Below are 22,120 nucleotides of genomic sequence, written 5' to 3' on the forward strand. Positions count from 1 at the left end.
GCTCAAGTGAATGATATTGATGGGTCTATTTACTTTCTTGATCCTTCCTTCTTCTGAATGAGTTTATTGCACTTTCTCTTCTTTTGAGGTATGGTAGTAGTAAAAGCTTGGTTGAGTTATTATTGCATAGCGTTGGTTGAGTAATGACTTTAAAGTTTAAACGGTGTTTGTAGATTTAACTTTATTGAACACATACTTTAAACTTAAAAAGAAATTTAAAGAACTGTACTTAAGGTATTGTACTTAAATTTTGTTCATAATGTAATTATCATGAGACTATCACATGAACTGAGATAAAGAAATTAATAAGAGAAATTTTATTTTATCTTTTTATACAACAAAATAGGAGGGGGGATTTTAAGTTTTTAACACTTTATTAATCTCTTCAATCAATATCAAATGGTGAAACTAAATTTTCTCAGAATAATGATACAAAATCCTCAACTTTTCTTTCGTAGTACTAGTTAATATTTTATTGAATAAAAAGAAAATGAAAAAATGAAAAAATAAATAAATAAATAAATAAACTCACACTAATCAACATCAACCTAAAACGACTAACCCAACGGCTTTAATTCCCAAGGCCTTCTAATTCTAAACGAAAATTTTAAAACAAAAAGGCTAATAATCAAAGCACTATAGCCATTAAATCAAAAAACAAGAGGAAAAAACACACATCAATAATGGAAGACATAAACATTATACTCCACAACAGCATCACCTGTGAGTATGAGCATGAGCATACCCACGTGCGAATCGGAAAAGCCCACTTCCACCAACGATAGGCATTTCCCTAACATCGGAGAGCACGGTATTGCGACCCAATACACTGAGAGTACTGCCATTATACTTGCCTTCAGTGAAAGCAAAGTTGAGCGCCATTAAAAGCCCCACGTCAGTTTGCGAAGCAGAAGCATAGATTCCTTGAGCACTGCCAACGGGTTTTGAGCTCAGCTGGGGCTTTACAGTCAAAGGGTCGTCGATCATCACAACGGCTCCGAAACCTGTGAGTGATGTCTTTGTCATCCGAGCCTCGGCGACTCTCACCGCCGTGGCGTTTTTCCCACAGACTATGTCGTGGAAGTAGAAGTGGAGGTGGCTTAGTTTCTCACGCTTTAGCCCGAGTTTAGCTGGAGATAAGCTTCTTGAGAAGCCATGGTTTTTTTGGCGGTGGTGAGGGTTGAGATAGAGAAAACGGTGAACAGAATGAGAAGGAAGGTGAGGGTCTTGGTCTTGGTCTTGGCCATGGTGTGCTACTTGAATTGAAAGGTTTAGAAATGAGCTTAGTTTGTGCTAGCAGCTACCTCTATATTTTGATCTAAATTAGACAGATACCTTAAGTTTAAGAGGCCATTTGGATGAAAGAGTGGAAAAGTGAAATGATAGAAAATTATGGAAATATAAAAAAGATTTTATTTTCTCTTTTTTTGTTTGGTTGGAAGTGAAAAAGTGGAGTAAAAAAGATGAATTTGAATAAATTTACTCATATATCATTGTTAAATAATAATGTCAAATTAAAAAAAGTAACAAATAACCACACACAAAAAAAAAAAAAAAAAAAAAAGCAATCACCCAAAAAAATTTATAAAAATAAAAAAAATATATTCCAAAAAAAAATGATATCCAGTAAAAATAAAAATAAACTATCACACCCAAGCCCTAAAAAATAATAATAAAAAAAAAAAGGCATTGTTAATGCCCAAGGAAAAAAAAAAGTGACAACTGGCAATGTGGTTGCCCCAAAAAAAGGGGGGGGTGAACGTTGCTGCCCAAGGAAGAGAGAAAAAAGAAAAAAAATACAACTTAAATTGAGAGTATTTGTATAAAGTGCATCTTTTAGCACTAATGGAATTACAATTCACCCAAATGTAAGAAATGATATATGGGTTGCTTTTGGCATTGGCTTTAAAAGCTAACTTTTTTTACTATTTAGTTTATTTTTGCTACTATTCAACTTATTTTTGGTACTATTTATTGGTTCTACTGCACTATTTCAGCTACTTTTTAGCTTTATCTACAGTACTTTTAATAAAAAGTTTTCAAGTTTAGCTAAATAAGTTGTTCTCAAACAGACTCATAGTCCCTTCTCTTGAAAGAAATGAACACATTAATCCATTTAATAATAATAATAATAATAATAAGGGTAAATTCTATCCACACTCCTAAGGGTTGGATTAATGCCAACTAGATCCAAGATTTTTCAAAACTAACCAATTTGGTTTTTAAAGCTAATTTAGTCACTAAAACAATTAAGAAAAAATAACTAACTGTTTAGGAACTAAGTTGACTTTAGGAACCAAATTGGCTACTTTTGAAAAGTCCTAGTCTTGGTTGGCATTAGCTGAAACATCAAGATATGTTAGTGGAATTTACCCTAATAATAATAAAAACATAATTTTCTAGATTTTGAGAGATTATCTTGACCAAACCCTAACCATGTTTGGCAATAAAGAATAATATTTACGCTAATGTTTATTGTACATAGCTAGTCCATGTTTGTTTTACATAGCATTATCAAAGAGAAATTCATTTAAGTGCATGATAAAGGAACAAACTTAACTAGCCTCTGCACTCTGCTAAACATACTCTCTCTCCCTTCAGTTGCACCTATTTTTCTCCTTCAATCTTAAAGTCATTATGGAAGGATTTATCATGGCATATTGCCTCTCCAATCTCCACCAATGGAGTCATTCTATTGGAATGTTATCAGCTCACCGATACTATACAATTAGAGTTACAAACCATACAAAGATAAGTGATTATGTTTCTATATCTCTAAATTTATATTATTGAATACATGATTACTTCACCTTTAAATACAAATTATTTTAATATGACATTACTATTTAATACACTCGATTTCACTTGTGTTTCACTAATAAACACATATACTAATAAATTGATTAGTCATTGCTAGACCTATATTATTTAAACATAAACCTCTGCTGAACATATATTATTTGAACATAAACCTCTACTAGACTTATAATATTTGAATATAAACCCTTGCTGGACATATCTTATTATGTTAAACATGAATTATTTTGGACTCATCCCATTGCTAGACATATGACAATTAATTATTCCATAATATTGGACATCACTCAAGTATAAATTATTAAGAACTTTAACTCATAACTTAAGCAATGCAATTATGCTAAATAAATATTACTTTATTTCAACTATTATTATAACCATTAATCAAAGTTATTATACAAAATATATTATTTACTTTATTTTAACTATTATCATAATTCTTAGACTTTGAGTTTTACCCATTTTCTAAGTCTAAAAATACACTGAAAGTCATTAGACTACGCGGCCCAATGTAGAGTTCCTGACTCAACTCCCTAGACAAATTTAGATTTAGCAAGGTCACCCTTCCAAAAGACAACATGTGGCTATGAACGAAAAACAGCCCCAACATCCTTAACTAAAGGAAGAGTGCAGAAATGCAGCAATGGGGTGCAAGATTTTTTCCAGCTGTTTGGCCAGATGGTGGAGAAACTATCAAATAAGGAGCTGGAACAGTGGGCCACTACGTCTTGGGCAATTTGGAATGCAAGAAACAAAGCTTATTTTGAGAAAATTCAGACATAACCAAAGATCATTTGGATGGAGCTTTAGCGCTATTAGAGACATCTCAGAGGCTTTCGGCCACTCAAGAAAACACATGAATATGAGGCAGCAGGTTCTACGATCTAGGCTCTTTTTTTTTTCTTTTTCTTTTTCTTTTTTTTTTCTTTTTTTTCTGGTTTAGTCGAGAGGTAGCCTAGTCTTTTTCTTTCATTGTAAGGCAACTAGCTAGCCTGGGATGTGTGCCTAGGTTTCTTACTTTGTATACGGATTACTTACTTCTGAATAAATAAATAAAAAATTATTTATTATCTTAAAAAAAAAAAAATTAAAAGTATAATTTTAACTTATATGTGTGTGTAATTATGATTGTTTTTAATTATATTTGTGCATATGCTTACATACCTGTCTATATATAAAGCCAAAATTCAAAGAAAATTCAATTAGAATTCAAATTGGATTTCAATTGGCCAAATGTCAAATTAAACTTTCTTAAATTTAGTGAACCATAATTATGAAAATACTTAAAGCTCAATACAATACTTATTACTCAACTATTCTTGAGATGAGAACCCTACAAAAATGCGTCTCATTCATTGTTCATATATACTCTCTCCTTCCCCTTTTTTTTGTCCTGTTTGAAAAGTCAAACTTTTTAAGCGAACATCATTTATTATCTTATCTACCTTTTAAAAATGTATAAGTTTCCAAAACTACCCTTTAAAAAATTTATCAAAAAATTGAATTTGTAAATTAATAGGGGTATAATAGGAACATTAGTAAATTAATGACTTTTATTTTTAGAAACGGGACAATATTTTGGGACATCTTAAAATGGAATAGAGGACAGAAAAAGTGAGGCGGATGGAGTATAATATATCTATTTGTGTCTCATTCATTGCTCATATATGTGTCACATAGACAAATGAACCGGTGTAATAATTCTTTAAAGAATAGCACAAAGGGAAATGATATGTTCACAATATTTTCATAATAAATTTTAAGTGGTAAGTTGTTATTGGTTGTTATGGGTAGGCAAAATAATAATTTAAGTTATAAGATTCAAATGTCATTATGTACTTCTAATTTATGCCAATCTATTTCCAACCTTATATCTTTGTCTGATAGTTGTGCTTTAAATCCAAATTAAGTTAGATTTACCTTTCATTACTTCTCCGCAAAAGTCTAAGGTATTTATTTTTTCATCTCTCATTTTCATTCTTTAAAATATTATGTTGTTTAGGTGAATATATATAGTACTGCTACAATTGAACATGTTTGTATGTAAGTTTAGCTTCACTGCTGAAGCATGATTTTAATGTTTAAGAAGTTAAAATATAGCAATGCATCAATATATGATTTTAATGTTTAAGAAGTTAAAATATAACAATGTATCAATATATAGTAACACTGCTGTGAGTGCTCTAAGCACGGTTATTTACCAACTCTTAGGTGCGCATTGACTTTAATGCCGTAAGTATGGGAAAGAAGCAAAAGGAGGATCTGACTATAAGATTGTGCAGGAAAAGTCTTTGACAGTCATTGTCAACGGGGAACGTGGTTATGGCCGCCTCGTAGGTGACATTTTATCATATTAGGTAATTTAATGAGTTCTATCTTCATAATACCAACAACAAAAAAAATGTAATTTAATGGGATTTTCTTTGTATGAATTTTAATATTTTGTAAATAAAAGTTTTACACCACCTCTTTTATTGAATTTGTTTGTTCTCATATCCAAGACTCCGAGAGCTTAACGAATGGATTGATTGACACCCAAAAACAGTCATTTCCTAACACAGTTTGGCTCCAATAAACATTACAACGTTTAACATGGGCCGAAAGAACAAATGGAAGTCATGACTTGTGGGATGTTATGCTATTATTCATAATTTGTGAGGTGTAAAAATTTTTGTTTTCGGATATAAGGTGATAGTGGGTGAAGGGAATATAATTATCACGGAAAACTATCACATAAAACAGGATAAAGAAATTAATAGGAAAATTTTTATTTTTTAATACAATAAAATGGGAGAGGGGATTTCAAGTTTTATACCCTTTATTAATCTCTTCAATAAACATCAAATGGTGAAACTAAACCATACATAAACATAATAATCATTCTCAGACCAACGATACAAAATCCTCAACTTTCCTTTTGTTAATACTAGTTAATTCCCAAAGCCTTCTAATTCTTTAAATAAAAATAAAAGAGAGAGCTAATAATTAAAGTATTAGCCGTACAAAAATTAAAATAAAATAAAATGAAAAGGAGTAAAAAACACGCATCAATAATGAAAGACATAAACATTATACTCCACAACAGCATCACCAGTTTTAAAGTCAATCGTGTGAGTATGAGCATGAGCATACCCACGTGCGAATCGGAAAAGCCCACTCCCACCAACGATAGGCATTTCCCTGACATCGGAGAACACAGTGTTGCGCCCCAACACACTGAGAGTACTGCCATTATACTTGCCTTCAGTGAAAGCAAAGTTGAGCACCATTAACAACCCCAGGTCAGTTTGCGAAGCAGAAGCATAGATTCCTTGAGCTCTGCCAACGGGTTTTGAGCTCAGCTGGGGCTTTACAGTCAAAGGGTCGTCGATCATCACAACGGCTCCGAATCCTGTGAATGATGTCTTTGTCATCGGAGCCTCGGCGACTCTCACCGCCGTGGCGTTTTTCCCGCTGACTATGTCGTGGAAGTAGAAGTGGAGGTGGCTTAGTTTCTCACGCTTTAGACCGAGTTTAGCCGGAGATAAGATTCTTGAGAAGCCATGGTTTTTTTTGGCGGTGGTGAGCGTTGAGATAGAAAAAATGGTGAAGAGAATGAGGAGGACGGTGAGGAGGGTCTTGGCCATGGTGAGGAATTTGGGGTTTGCTTCTTTAATCGAAAGGTTTAGAAATGAGCATAGTTTGTGCCTAGCATCCTTTATAGTGTGGTACGGACACCTTGAGTTTTGCGGAATTACAGTCCACCCCAAGTCTTAGAAAATGTCATTTCGAACGCATCTCTTTCGCCACTCATGAGACCCGTGTCTCAATGTTACTGTAATATGCACAGGTCTCATGCGTTCTATGTGTGGGGTCCATGTCAGTGAAATACAGATCTGGAAAATCTGAACTGCTCTTAAAGCAACGCTTCCTGCCAGGAGGGCTTTATGGTTTGGTCCCGTGATGGGATTCACCTCTCGGAGCATACAAGAATAACCCTTTATATAATTGGTATTTTAATCCTTCTAAGAGCATTAGTAATAAAGGTTGTAAACCCCCCCAAAATGGTATTTTATACCATAAACCTACAAAAATTTACCATTACCAAGAGTAGTAGTTGTAAAATATTTTACAACTCTCCTAAAGTACCATCTTATAAATAAGATGGTTATGTAGCAAGATAATATTTTTAAAAAATTAATATTTTATTTAGTTTTGGGTTTTATTTTAGTATTGAATTATATTATTTTATTGTGTAGATATATTATTTTAATGTGTTGTATGGTAAAATTAAAGTGAAAATGTTGAATATATTATAAAATGGTATAGTACAATGGATAAAATAGCTTTAGAAATGGTAAAATAGAATTGTTTTAGAAACTAAATGCTAATGCTCTAATAATAATAAAATATTCTAGATTTTGAGAGATTGTCTTGACCAAACTCTGACCACAATTGATGATTATAATAATAATATCGACATTAATGTTTGTTGCGCATAACTAGTTACAATTACAATCTTGGAAATTATGCTGTGTTTTGAAAACATGATTTCAACTAATGTGGCACACATACTGTATACACATTGGTGTAATATTCAGCACTAGAATATTTAATCTAAAAATTTTTTTACTAACCATGATTATAATTTGGTCTACGGAAAATAATTGAATAAGTAACTTGTTGACTTTCTCAAACCTTCAGGGAAGAGGTGTTGTTTCCCTTGGATACAAAAGCTTAAGTGCAGTAAATTAGGTTTTCAAATTGAATTCAAGCATTTGGTTGCATTAACCAATAAAACGCAAATGGTATTATCTTTTTTAAAAACAATCAAATTCAATCAAACCAACTATTTAAATTCAATTGGAGAATCTAACATATTGCACCAAAAATATTGTAAGTTGGAAACTAAGTTTTATAATTAAGAGCATTCGAATTAGCTTATGCAACAATTTATTTTTATTTTAGTATAAGAACCTATATTTTCTATTTCACAAAGCCACTTTTCAAAAACACTTACATCAAATTATCTATTATATATTCTATCTTATTTAAATACTCATTTCTCATTATTTTTTTTAATTATTATCTTCATATATATATATATATAGAGAGAGAGAGAGAGAGAGAGAGAGAATATGATGAAACATGTATCTTTACACAACTTTTCATGGTCTTATGTGTATGAATTTCGGATTCCTTATTTTACTATACAAGCATTGACTAATTAGTCTTTTTGTCTATGATAAAAAGTACAATCATATGAAGTAAATGACATAAATTTAAACTCTATAAAAAATAATAAATAAAAAAATAAGCACGGATGCAAGTGCTTTTACCTATATATATATATATATTCTATTATTGTTGTTACTTGTGCCGCACAATGGGTTTATTTTAGGAACGGTGTATTTTAGGCAGAAAAAGAAACTTAGAGGAAAAAGTTATAGTTAAAAACAAATCATTATCATGGGTTGGGCATTAAGCACGGGCAAAAATACCTGTGTGAAAGAAAGAATAAAAAGTAGAGAAAGAATGTTTTTCGCATTGTTTAAGTTTGGAATCATTTAAAATCACCATAAAAGGCATACTTGTGGTCCTCTCAGAAAATTCTTCTGAACGGTCTATTTAATACACCCATACGTGGTCAATTAAAAAGAGAATTAGTCAATGACACAACATTTTACAATCAGTTAATTACCAAAAGTTTATGATTTAAACTTTAAAGAGTGTTTTCGTTTTTTTCTTTTCTTTTTCTTGGGATCTTCTGACATATTAAAGTCCCCATTTATTAAGTGACACCATGCCAACGCACACATGACATATAGATATGCATGATATTAAAATTTACAATGTACTTTGTAGTCAAAGTTGCAGTGAAGATCATTGCTCACCATTGATATAATAGTCACTCACAAATATAATTTTTTATAGGATAGGGTGAGGCAAAAGTCGAGGTTCAAGTTTTTAAGAAGGAGTTTCACATATATATCTTAGATCATATTAGAGTAGGATTTTTGTCTTAGATAAAAAAATAAACAAAATTTAGTAAAAAAATAGTTATTCAGCACAATAAAATCTTACCATGCTTTTATAAAGTAAACGTTATAAGTTAAAATTCTATTGTAATTACGTAAGAAATAATAATAATAATAAGAAGAAGAAGAAGAAGAAGAACAAGAAGAAGAAGGCACTAGTTAAGATGTATCATAAGACAATAAATAAAATAAAATAAAATATTACATGTGGCCCATCACAACTCATAACAAGATTATTATGAGATTTTGTTGTTTCCATAAATTTTCTTTAAAAAAAATGGTAACTACATCAAACACATCCGAGATTAAAAGTTCAAACTTCATTTTTTCAACACGAATTGAGCTCGAGCTCATCATCAAGTTGTATTACACATTCAAATTTGTTTCATTCTTTTATTGAATAAGCTAAAACCTGTTCACAAATTGTTTGATCAACTTATACTTTTTCCACATATTTAGACAGGAAGACTAAATTTTTTTAACCCCTTAACATATCTATGCTAATAATATACAATTATATTATATAAACTAATTAAATAGAAAATTTTTAATTACAGACTTTATTACAAAATAAGCTTTTATATTTATTTGTAACTTATAACTAAACTTTATACTCAAGAGCTTGTTCAAAAACATAATATTATGTTTGGGCTTTGTCGTTGAGCCTAAACACAGGCTTAAGTTTGACACATTTATTAAACTTTTTTTTTTTTTTTTTGATAAGTTGAGAGTTCAATTCATTTACCTTTATATATATTTATAGGCTTAATGATTTTTTTAAGATTATCTTTTATAATGTGCTGCACTAAATAGTAATTATGATTAATGAGTTGAAGAAGATACTTTGCCCGGAATGTGAAGGAAGAGATGTTCAAGCAGTACGAGACACGCAAAGACAACAATGTGCTTTCTCAAAAGTAAATTTGGGCCCTAAAAATTATGTGGAGCCATCATAATGTTTTTTTTGCTAGATATAGTCCATTTTCCTTTTTCTGTTTTTTGTAGATCGATATGTGGATTGTGGAGTCATCATAATTGCTTTTAAATAGTTTCACTAATACATGCGATAGGCTCCAAGTTGGGTAAAATCAGCCAAAGTATTTTGTTGCAGAACAAAATTCTAAAGAGTAATTCTGCAAATAAAAGTGCAGGGAAATTTAAAAGACAGACCCCTATTATATAACTACTAGTACATCCAAATAATTTCTAGTGAAAAAGAAAGAGAAAATAAAAATAAAAATAGGCCCCACTTGCCCTTTGCCTTGGGGATAGGGGGAGGAGGACCTTAGCAAGTTAAATGTTTGGGGTCAATAGCTAATATTAAATTTGGATTCATATATGAATTTATGGTCAATTGAAATGATGGATGATCAAGTGGATTCTGAGTCGTTCAATTCTTAGTCAATAAGAGGGTATTAAATACAGATTGGGGTCCATACAATTGACGGCAAGTCAAAAATAATTGGATGCTAAAATTTCTTGTGAGAGGTGACCTGCCCACTTATAAAAGAAATTTTGTTGGCATTAGAAACGACGGTCCAATTGAATATGAAGTGTAGAAAGTGAAAAGTATAGGGAATTGGGCCAATTCGCACTGGCCAGTATTGGAAATTTGGAGTTACGTGCCTGATGTAAAGAATGAATGCAGACGCATATGAAGGTCCACCACGTTTACGGACTGTCTATGTTCTGAAATGCCTTCGTCAAGATTTGTTTTCTAGCTTTATGCTTTCACTATTAATTATGTTATTATTAATTGATGATGCAAAGTGTTTCCGAAAAGGAAAAATATAATAATAATAATAATTGGCGATGGAAAGAATTTTGGTGGTTCACCCTTTCAAACGTATTTTGAAAGATTTGTCAAAAATCTTATTATTAATTGATGATGCAAAAAATCTTAATTGCTAATACAAAGAATTTTGGTGGGTCACTCTTTCAAATGTGTTTTAAAAGAGCTGTCAAAAATTACAAGTTAACTTAGAATGATATAGGTGTGATATCAAGCAAAACTCTTCAGATATTCAAATTAATACTAATAATAATAGAATTTTAAAAGGGGTAAACCTTATATTTGTTCCCTAAGCTTTACACCATATTTTAATTTTGTCCATAACATTTCAATTGTATCAATTTAGTCCTTGATATTATATCTTAGATGAAAATTACTGACATGACAAACGGCCAAAATAAAATTTAAGTTTATAGTCTCATCAATGTAAGCTAATTTTTTGTTTCAACCATTAGATACGTTATAAATTTTCATCCAAAAGATAACGGTATGGCTTAAATTGACACGATACTAAAAGGTTATGGTCTAAATTAACACAATTAAAATGTTAGGAATCAAATTGAAATATAGTGTATAGAATAAAGACTAAATACATAGTTTACCCAATTTAAAAGTGTATCAATGTGAGAAATCATAGATACAATTTTCTTATTCTTAGCTGTGGTGCTTATATAGAGCTTTTGCTAACCATTACTCCCCATGATTTCAACCATTGCTTGTAATTAGGGTGTGAACTGTGAAAGGTATGGCTACAATTGTGGGCAAAGGCCAAACAATTTTTTTTTTTTTTTAATTTATAGATACAACAAAAGTTAATCTATAGCATCTATTCCATTATGATTGTTCTTATCATCGAAGTAAGATTTGGTTTAAACAAAGTCTGAATCTCAAATCTCTTATTCGATATAAAAAACTTTACTAATCGAGCTAACTGAAATCCACGTATCTTGGATTCATGTCTACATTCAAGGAAAATGGGTTGAATACAATAACAGATTATGCCTTTCCAACTTGATGATGACCATCTTTCCTTGCTTTGTTTATACAAAAGTGGACAAGATCTTTTGTACGATTGAAAGTAGATGATCTATACTCATCAGTTACCCCTCATTCCAAGGACGTTCATCCATCCAACTAAACTAGCCTTTGGGTGCCAAGCGTCATGAATTGGGGGTATTATGTTAATTTCATGTTGCCTCATTTTTTCAACCATCTCATTAACCGTGACGACAGTTTGGCAACTTCTTGCCACGTGTCACATTTTTGTCAGACACAAAACGACTCGTCCTCTAGATTGCTTGAGTGAAATTTTGAATTTTGTCTCAAAATGACAATCACATTGTGCTTTACTTCTCATTTTCACACTTCCACAAGAATATTGGTGATATTACTTCCTCAGAGTTCCATCTTTTCCCTTAGGCGACCTCCCAACTCCAACATTCTTTCTCTGGTGATTATCTATCATTCCTTCGTAGCTTTGTTGCTTTATTAGTTCTGGCTACGTGGGACCCCACTGGCTACCCCCTAAGCTTTATGTTCATTAGGTTGTGTTTCATCGTAAAGAGATACTGTACGTGTTCATCAACTCAAAAATAATTTCATTACTAACTACTATATACATAAAGCACCCAATTCAAAAGAAATTATTCCTCCATGTTTAAAAAAATTACAAAAAATATATATAATTTTGTGTCAATCTAAACATGCTGCAATAATATAGTATATAAATCGATATCTTTTAAAGAGATTAAGTTTATAGGATTACTGGTTTGTACGAAAAATCTAACCAACATGATTGATACGATATAGCATTTATAACTTTGATTTATATGACATGATTGAAGAGGTCAAATGTCAAAATTTCCTAGCAAGTTCAAGTTAAGAATTATCATGCTTGGATGAAGTCTATGCTGCTGTTATTGTTGATTTTTTTTTTTTCTTTCTTTTGATAGATACAATGAGATTTGAACCTATGGTTTCTTTTCTATGATAATTGTTGATTGTTCTTTATTATCAGGTCAAGAAACTTATTGATTTTTTGTGTAAACAGAATTCAAACATAGGTTTCTTATTCAATTATAAGAATCTTTACCATGTGAGCTAACTACAACCCACAAAACTATTTTGTTTTAGTAGCTATATACTTAAATAAACAACTATTACATTATCTAATTGCCAATGGGTTAAGTATGTTTTAATCCCCACATTCATTGTGACTATCGAATTATAAAAATAAAAATAAAAAACCTTAATAGGATCTGATTCTACTTGCCGTTTGCAAATAATAATATTTAAGGATTTAGGTTGGCAATATTTATTGCTACAGCTGATTAATTAATTCCCCCCACCCCCCAATTATAAAAAGAAAAAATAATTAATCAATTAACCATAATTCATTCAGGACAAAATTTATGTACGAAATTAGTTATAGTCTAAGGTTACAACCTTATTCAATAAAATGAATATTACTATATATTTCGAAAATCTAGCTGTTGAATTATATGTTCTTTACATTCTTAATACACGTGTCAAATTTTATATCAATCAGATATTATTTACTATATTATCTATAAGCTTATATTTTATGTATAATTTTAAACTACAAAAATTTGTTATTTAAACAATTTATCAATAACATAACTATTAATTTTTAATTTTTTAGAAATTTTACAAACATGAAAGATATAAAAAGAATGTGTAAGCCAATGGTAAATTTGTCAAAATTTACCTCTAATAAAGAAATATTGAGTAAGATTGTAACCTTATGCTACAATCAATTTTATAACTAAATTTTGTCTATTCAAGAAACTATTTAATTCTCTTGTAAAAATTCTAAATCGAGCCAAAAAAAACCTTCCATCTAAGATCTTGAGCACGGTGTTCTCAAAGTGCAAGGCCCCCTCTCTCTCTCAAAATAGGTCATCAACATCATGATCCTCCTTGGTCAGAACAAAAAGCCAGAGATCGAAGTAATCATCTACGCTGCTGAAAGCCGGCCCTCGTGGGCCTGCAAAAAAGATTCTCAAGACCAAGGAAAGCATGTGAATTTTAAACTTCGTTGTCTTAGGCAGTCCATAGAGGACTAGATTCTTTGTCTTTAGTGGTCTTGGAAAGCAGAACTGGCATGACAGCCAATCAACAAGGAGTACTGACTCTTCCTATCTCTACTCACGTCCTTAGGGGACTCTCATAACATTGATATGAGATGGCGTATTGCGAATGTATAAGAAGGATCCTTTTTATTCCCAATTCCCCAGCGCACACATATTTGTGATGTGGTCCTTCGACGAACCAAATTATTTCTCCCCTTAATCCAGTCAACCAATCTATTCTATTGTGCTTATTCTCACAAAAATAAATAAATAAATAAAAATAAAAAATCTATTCTATTGTGCCTTATTTTTTTTAGAACCTATAATACACTGCACCTAGGGAACAATTTAATCCAACCATAAGGCGTGCATCTATTGCCTTGTAGTTACAAAGCAAGATTAGAATAGCAACCAGGAATTGTGGCACAAGTTTAGGCTCTTGGACAAAAATTTGGAAAAGAATCAAGAAACATTTGAGACCCCAAACTTGAAAAAAAGAGAGATCAGAGAGAGAGAGAGAGAAAGAGATGTGCAATGTGCAAAAACAATTCAATGCCAAGTTGAACAAAAAGGAGAATAGTGACAATCATCATGCTGGAAATCTCCCACAAGTCGAAAGCATTAAGGGCCTAAGATTGTTCATGTAAATGGCATTACTCTCAAAACTTGGGGCCATTTTCTAATTGGGGGCCCTAGGCAATGGCCTAAGTGGCCTAAGCCTATGAGCCAGCCCTAACTCTCAAACCTTGAAAACATGCCTTACTCCAGCAAGCTGACCTCACTAGACTGTTATATCTTTTGCTGTCAAATAATTAAATTTACACAAAAAAAAAGAGTTAGTCTGCTCATCTGCTACTATAAAACTAACATCTCTTTAGCTAACCACACAGGTTGCACTTCTCACTTTCCCCTTACATCTCATAATGCTGATCGCAAAGCTCCATTGTCAATCAACCTTAGTAGCCATATCCTGGGAAAAAAATTGAAAAATAAATAATAATAATAAATAAATAAATAAATGAAAATAAAATGACATTTAGTCAGTACCAACTTTTGAAAGGGAGAAGCAGAGGAACATTGGCAGAGTTAATAGATTCAAATTAGCAACTACAGACCTGAGTTGTCCATGGGGTTGCCAGCAGGCACTTGTTCAGGCTCCTTGATTTCAACAACTACACAATCTGACATCAAGAACGTTTTTGCCACTGAGGAAGCATGCTCAATGCAACATCTAACCACCTGAAGTAAGCAAATGCAAAAGTTTCAGATTTAAAAAGTAAATGGCACCAGACTTTCAAAAAAATGACAAGTAATAATTGACTTGATCAACATGCGTCTTTGAACCTATAAACCCACATGCTAACTAAACTGCTCACATATTTAAACAGATACCACAAAAGGAAGGGTCATATCAATACTTGAACCATCAATGTAGTAAACACTAATTCACTTGATCAACATGCATCTTGGAACCCGGTAAACCCACATGCTAACTATACCAAAAGAACTGAAGCTAAACCACTCACATATTTAAACAGATACCACAAAAGAAGGGTCATATCAATACTCTAACCAGAAGGAATAACTGAATCCTTATTTTCTATTTCTATTTCTATTGTTAACAATAAACATAAAAGCAATGGATACAAAATAGACCCTATTCTCCTCAATGAAATTGGGCATTAGAGCAGGAACATGATTTTAGGAGAGAAAACCAAGACCTCCAAGACACTGTCACGAGGTACTCTACCAGCACTTCATATGATTGTGCATTCATAACATATTAGCAAGATACTGGCATGTATTTCATCATGAATTGCTTAAAATTCAACTACCAAAACCTTCCAAAATAGGAACATGAAATGCAGTTCAAAACCATCTCATGCTTCTCTTGTAAAGTTCTATATGGGTACTCACCTTAGTTGGATCAATAATTCCAGCAGCCATTAAATCTTCATATTTTCCTGTGGCCGCATTATATCCATATTTAAAATTGTCACTGGAAAGCACCTAAAGAAAACAATATACCGTCAGTACAACACATCCTAAAAAAAATAATAAATAAATAATAAATAAATAATTAAAAAAACTCGAGAGAACAAAATGACAAGAATGGTAAGAATACCTTCTCGCTAACCACGCTTCCATTAACACCAGCATTCTTGGCAATCAGTTTCAAAGGGTAACTCAAAGCTCTTTTGACAATATCTGCTCCAACCTGCAATTAATCCAAACAGCTTCAGCCTAAAAAGCTATCTAAAGAGGTCAAAAGAACATGCTGCGTCATTTTAAATTTAACAATATCAACAAATTGGTGAGATTTCAACCAAGTTTATGACTACTATAGCTTAGACATGACTTCCACAATTTTACCAAAGCCAAGACTTGAACCTTCAGTAAATAGCTTACCTTTTCTTCATCATTGTCAAGGCTGTCCCTGATAGCATCCACCTTTGATGCAAGTCTGAGCAGGGTGCATCCACCGCCGACTACAATACCCTCCTCAACAGCAGCCTGGAAATCATTGAAATTGTAAACTGAAAAGGGACTTACCTTTAACCTAAAACCTATTTGTACTGGTGTACTTTCCAATTGTAACATATATTACCTTTGTTGCATTAAGAGCATCTTCGACTCTCAGTTTCTTTTCTTTGAGCTCTGTCTCAGTTTGTGCACCAACCTTGTGTTCAGTAGGAAGTTGAAAAATTCAGATTTTCACTCAACCCAAAAAAAAAAAAAAAAAAAAATCACGGATGATAATTACAACTTGCTATTGGAAACTTACCTGGATCACAGCAACTCCACCTGACAATTTTGCAATCCTTTCATTCAGTTTTTCCTTCTCGTAATCTTGCTCTGCAGCCTGCATGAGAATGTCATCTTAATTGGCCTAGAAGCAGTCAAAATGAACCCCGCACACACTGCTTATTTATGTGAGAGAGAACGGAAGATAGATTACCTCAATAAGATTTCTAATCTGCGCAACTCTCTTGTTTACTGCTTCCTGTGTGCTTCCATCACCGACAATTGTTGTAGTATCCTTGGTAAGCACCACCTTAGAAGCATGGCCAAGTACCTCCTTCTCAGCTTTGTCTAAGGAAAGCCCCACCTCTTCCCTGATTACAGTTCCTGCAAGCCAGATGAAGAAATCTCTCAATATGTGACAAAAATCACTGAAGAATACACTGAAACAGTGAAACACTTGACAATTTAATATAGAGCAACCAGTAAGGAATAGAACCAGAGAAAGGTTAACCCAAAAGAGAAGATGATGTGAACATACCTCCAGTGAGAATAGCAATGTCATCGAGGTACTGGCTCTTGCGCTCTCCAAAACCAGGAGCTTTCAGTGCAGCAATCTTCAGAGCACCCCTCAGCTTGTTCACAACCAAAGTTGCTAGAGCTTCTTGTTCAATGTCTTCCGCAATTAACACAATTGGGTATCCACCTTTGATAGCATCCTCAAGCACGTTAATAAGATCCCTTGCATTTGTTATTTTCTTATCAACAAGAAGCAACTGCATTAAAACATGCACACATACACACATCAATTAGCAAAGCCAACATATATTACTGCTGATGTCAATATTTGCTGGAGGGATAAACTCATAAAAGCCAAAAATACAAAACAGGTCAGCTTTGATAGAATTCACACCTTGCAATTATCATATTCAACTGCCATTTTCTCACTATCTGTGACAAAGTAAGGTGAAATGTAACCACGATCAAATTGCATTCCTTCAACAACATAAAGGCTGTTCTCAGCACTTTTTCCCTCTTCTAGGGTCACTACGCCCTTACGACCCACCTTACTCATGGCTTCAGCTATCATATTTCCTACTTCATAGTTGTTTCCAGCACTAACTGCTGCTACATCAGCCAGCTCGCTGTCTTCAACCTGCAGCCCGATGTCATTGTTATTAAGAGACATTATTAGAAACTGACTAAACCAAGCACAAAAAATATGGTGGGACACAATCTTGATGCTTGAAACCGGAAAACTCAATTAGACATACATTACCTCCTTTGACATCAACTTAAGCTCAGACACAAGAGCTTTTGTGGTCTTCTCAATGCCTCGAGTAATTAAAACAGGGTTTGCACCAGCAGCTACCACCTGGAATTTTAAATCATTTTGATGAGATTGGGAAATCATCAGTGATTAAAAAAAATAAAAAATAAAAAACCATTTTCTTTATCTTTCTACTATGTTCCTATTTCCTAAATGAAGAGAGAGAAATGAAAAATAGGGAACAAAGATAATATGGCTTTCTCTTCATTGTTGTCTCTTTTATGAAGTGAACTAAACAGGATTTTTTGACATTTTCAAACAAGACAGTGCCCCATAAATCAAAATACAAACCTTGACACCCTCGGCAATAAGACCTTGTGCAAGCACAACAGACGTTGTTGTTCCATCACCAGCCAAATCATTAGTCTTTGCAGCCGCTTGCCTCACTAACTTAGCACCAATGTTCTCAACTGGGTCCTCCAACTCAACCTTCAGAGGGGAGAGACCAAATACATCAATATCTTGCACAAGATGGTATTGGTTTCATAATAGATTGAGCAAAAAAAATACATACAAGGGAGAAATTGTAAAAAGATGAATAGCATTGCATAAAAATTTATTCATCAGAATTTTGCTAGGCATATTAAATTCATTTGATCCTTAGTTTCAACAATAATGGAAATCTAAGTATCTAACACCAACAAATTCCAACTAAAAAAGGAAATATCTTTTTTGAAGTTCAATAAACAACCTTAGCACCATAAAAAAAGAATAGAAACTAACCTCTTTAGCCACAGTAACACCATCATTAACAATTTTTGGGGAGCCATACTTGCTTTCCAGAACAACATTCCGTCCTTTTGGACCAAGAGTAACCCCAACTAAATCCGCAAGCTTGTTCACACCAGTCTGAAACAAAACAAGTGATAGATTGTAGAAACTAGAAAAAACAAATTACAAAAGTCAAAAGCCCATCACAATAAATCAACACCCGACATAGTCTTAATGAGAAACTCACTTGAAGCTTCTTAATAGCTGAGCCGTCCTTGTTGAAATGCAATTCCTTTGCCATGGCACAAATCTTGGGAGAGCGATTTCTTTGTGACATCACATTTTGTCTCCTAGCAAATGAGAACGAAGAAATGGAAGCAGAAGATGATAACTTGTCTGAAGAAGAAGCAAATTTCTTGTCCATAACACGGCAACCTGGAGCAGCCAAGGAGCCAACTGAAGACATGGCTGTAAAAGTTGACGCCATCTGCTCCTCAAAAGCTGAAATAAAAAATTACCATTATTGTCTTGGTAATCTCAAACACATAAAATAAATATACTCCATCAAGAGACCAAAGGAGGTACTACAAAAAATCATGAGAGAGAAAGAAGGGAGAAACTCCAAAAGAAATCAATTAATCAACCAATAACAATGACCAAAGGCAGCTCATGTAGAAGCAAATGAGACTTCCTCCCAGTCAAATAATTCAAGCATGATATCAAACCCATCACACACTTTTAACTTGAAATCTTCATAATGAAACAGAATTTTGGAAGATTAGTCAACAACATATAGCTTGACAGGACCCATACTTGTCATTTGGATTATAATATGCTCTCAAAAGAGTTCTATATTTATTACAAATTTATAACCATAAAAACTTTCCCAGCTCGAGTAGGTAATTTCAGACCAGAAAAGCTAAGATCTTTGAATTGGTTCAATGCTGAACCAATAAAAATCTCTTCTTTTTTTTTATAAACAAGGATATCTAGACCTCTTCGAGTATCGGACTATTCCTTTGAGCATGTGCAACCCCCCCGTCCCCCACACACCGGGTTATTACAGGGAGAAATCCCTTGGGGGTGACCCCAAGATGCTGGCAAGGGGCTTTGAACTCAAGATCTCATGGATATCATGAAACCTTAAGAACCACTTAGCCAACCCCTTGAGGTTAAGATAACATAAAAATATAAGTTTCCCAGAACATAAAAAGCATAATTGTGAGCCCTAACAACTTTTAGAGCAGACTCCAACTGTCCTAGAATATCTAACAACAAACACAGCAAGATCTCCAGTACAAGAATTCAAAGATAGCATGGTTTGATACTCATATTAATGGAATTCATCAACTTGCCCTGCATTGTTTAATAGGTGCATTTGGAGAGAGAGGAACAATCAAAGTTTCGAGGACACAGAGAGAGCAATGCCTAATCTCAAATTATGTTTCTTCATCAACTCTGCATTGTCAGCCTTTATGTTCTGTTTTTTATTTGATAGATTCACGTAATTTGCGTGTTTGATTATTTAGTCCCCAAACATATACTTGGGAGACTCTTTTAATGATATCAATAAATTGCATTACTTATCAAAAAAAGAAGAAGATGGAATTCATCAACTTCATTAAGAAAAAGAATAATACTTCAATAAACCATAGAGATAATAATACTTCAATAAACCTCTTCAGTTACATGATTCCATGTTGGATCACACTTTCCCCTCACAAAAATTTTACAAAAGACCAAAGCACACAGGAAGTGTACTAAGCTGGCAAGAGAACAAAAACAAAACTAAGAAATATAAAGACTACATCTATCAAGCAAATCAGACAAAGAATAAAAAAGAAAATTCCCCAAAGGATTTGCCCACCCAAACAAGGTTTGGAGGAAACACATCTTTAAGTCTCGAATCAACCTCTCGGTTCCTTCAAATGTTCATGCATTCCTCTCCCTCCATATACCCCACATCAGAAATGAGGAACCATATTCCAAATACCCTCACAAATGTATTATTATTAGACCCAATTGTAGAAGCATGATGTGGAGGCAAAATCCATTTCACTCAACAATTGCAGACCAACAACAACCATTTCACCAACAAATAATTCCAAAAAAATCACAAAAAAATTAACAATTTGTCACATTTAAAAGAATGGCAAATTACAACTTACCCACTTGTGATTTGGCCAAAATTTAAGTTGCCTACCTATAGTTTGAAATTTGACACTTTACCTAATTGAAGTTAGCTCAGTTAGAATTCTGTAACCCACATCTGTTAAAAACAGGACTAAATATGTAATTTGCTCCACTTTTATGTCTCTCCCTTCCAAAAAAAACAAAAAACATAAAAATACAAGATCAAATAAGATAAAAAATAATCCAGGAGAACACTTGTATCATAGGATTTCAAGTCACAGGTAAGCAACTTAAATTTCGGTCAAACCCCAAGTGAGTAAAGTATCAAATTTCAAACCACAAGTTGGTAACTTAAATTTCGGTCAATCCACAAATGGTTAAATTGAAATTTGCCCTTAAAAGAATAAGGTTGTGCACCAAGTAAATAAATCTATTAAGCACTAATCACAAAGCGTGCATCCCTTATTAAGTATTAATCACTGAGTATACAAAGTACTAATGTCTTAAGTACAAATTACAAAGTGTGCATCCCAAACAAAAATGAACAATATCACTCTCCAGTTCTAGCAATCTGGGTTCCAATTATTAATTTCCCAGTATATCTTAAGCACATACAGAGATAATATGCAGTGTTAATTATTTTCACATGAAATGGTTGAAGCACCAAAATATTACTATCAGATTAAATAATCTTGCACTTCAAGAAAAAACCCAATATTTTTCATATTCCCAGTTTCCCGTAGAGAAAATGAAATGCCAACCACTACAAATACATTTAGAAATGCCCATTATCAGTGAAGATTCCACCACCTCCTCAACAACACAAAGTTTCTCATATTAAGACCCCAATGCAATGCAAGTCAAAAGCATACAAATCATATTCAGCAAATGATAAATACTGAGATATTTGAATTGAAGTTGAAGTGTGTATGAGAAGCCAAAGCAAAGAAAAGAGAGGAAATTCCTTACAGCGGAAACCCTAATTCTTTTGAAGCTGCTAAGATGAAACTTGAAAGTTGAAGAGAGAGTTGAGAGTAGGGTTTGGAAATGGATTGGGGTTGAAGAGTGAGACGGCGTAGGAAACGACACGGTTTTTATTCTGGAACAAAACCACGTCGTTTTTTGTCTGAGGAAACGACGTAGTCAGTGATTTGGCGTCAGAACCGGCTAAACCGGTGTTATTTATATCAGACGGTTCTGATTCATCAAAAGCTTTAAGATTTTTTTTGAGAAACAGCTTTAAGATAAAACGGAGATAAAAAGTGGTGTGGGAAAATAGTATATAATTTAAGCAAAAAGGTAGCTTATAATAAATTGTCAAACACACTTATTATTTCACATTTTGATATACATTTTACTTTATACTTCTATAGTTGTGAGTTCGATAGACTATTGTATTCCTAAGATATTATTGTGGATAGGAATTCTCCATCAATTTATGATATGTACCCTAATGAAGAGTATGAATTGGGGAAACAGAAAGTTG

The 22,120-nt window shown here is 33.0% G+C and overlaps 2 protein-coding genes and 1 pseudogene across 2 annotated transcripts; all 3 read right to left on the minus strand.

The window, feature by feature from the left end:
- Positions 1-356: 356 nt before the first annotated feature.
- Positions 357-1,277, minus strand: LOC112029544 (dirigent protein 22-like; annotated as a pseudogene).
- Positions 1,278-5,671: 4,394 nt separating this feature from the next.
- LOC112029542 (dirigent protein 22) lies at positions 5,672-6,693 on the minus strand. The gene has a single exon (XM_024062226.2). The coding sequence runs from the start codon at positions 6,441-6,443 to the stop codon at positions 5,865-5,867; it is 579 nt and encodes a 192-aa protein (XP_023917994.1). The 5' UTR covers positions 6,444-6,693; the 3' UTR covers positions 5,672-5,864.
- A 7,560-nt stretch (positions 6,694-14,253) lies between these two features.
- On the minus strand, positions 14,254-21,808 carry LOC111998146 (chaperonin 60 subunit beta 2, chloroplastic). Its single transcript, XM_024030248.2, has 15 exons — positions 21,604-21,808; positions 18,749-19,002; positions 18,514-18,639; positions 18,082-18,219; positions 17,740-17,835; positions 17,374-17,616; positions 17,002-17,236; positions 16,678-16,847; positions 16,504-16,581; positions 16,327-16,398; positions 16,128-16,232; positions 15,844-15,936; positions 15,636-15,728; positions 14,834-14,957; positions 14,254-14,688 (listed from the first exon to the last, which is right to left on the minus strand). The coding sequence occupies exons 2-15, from the start codon at positions 18,986-18,988 to the stop codon at positions 14,675-14,677; spliced, it is 1,827 nt and encodes a 608-aa protein (XP_023886016.1). The 5' UTR covers positions 18,989-19,002; positions 21,604-21,808; the 3' UTR covers positions 14,254-14,674.
- Positions 21,809-22,120: the final 312 nt, after the last annotated feature.

The sequence above is a fragment of the Quercus suber genome, unplaced genomic scaffold (genome assembly GCF_002906115.3).
Source record: "Quercus suber isolate HL8 unplaced genomic scaffold, Cork oak 2.0 scaffold_254, whole genome shotgun sequence".
Classification (NCBI taxonomy): domain Eukaryota; kingdom Viridiplantae; phylum Streptophyta; class Magnoliopsida; order Fagales; family Fagaceae; genus Quercus; species Quercus suber.

Coding starts and splice junctions, on each gene's coding strand:
- LOC111998146 (XM_024030248.2), bottom strand. CDS start 18,988: ATGGCGTCAACTTTTACAGCCATGTCTTCAGTTGGCTCCTTGGCTGCT. Junction 17,836..18,081: donor TTATTGCCGAGGGTGTCAAG/GTTTGTATTTTG, acceptor TTAAAATTCCAG/GTGGTAGCTGCTGGTGCAAA. Junction 15,729..15,843: donor GAAGCGTGGTTAGCGAGAAG/GTATTCTTACCA, acceptor TGTTTTCTTTAG/GTGCTTTCCAGTGACAATTT.
- LOC112029542 (XM_024062226.2), bottom strand. CDS start 6,443: ATGGCCAAGACCCTCCTCACCGTCCTCCTCATTCTCTTCACCATTTTT.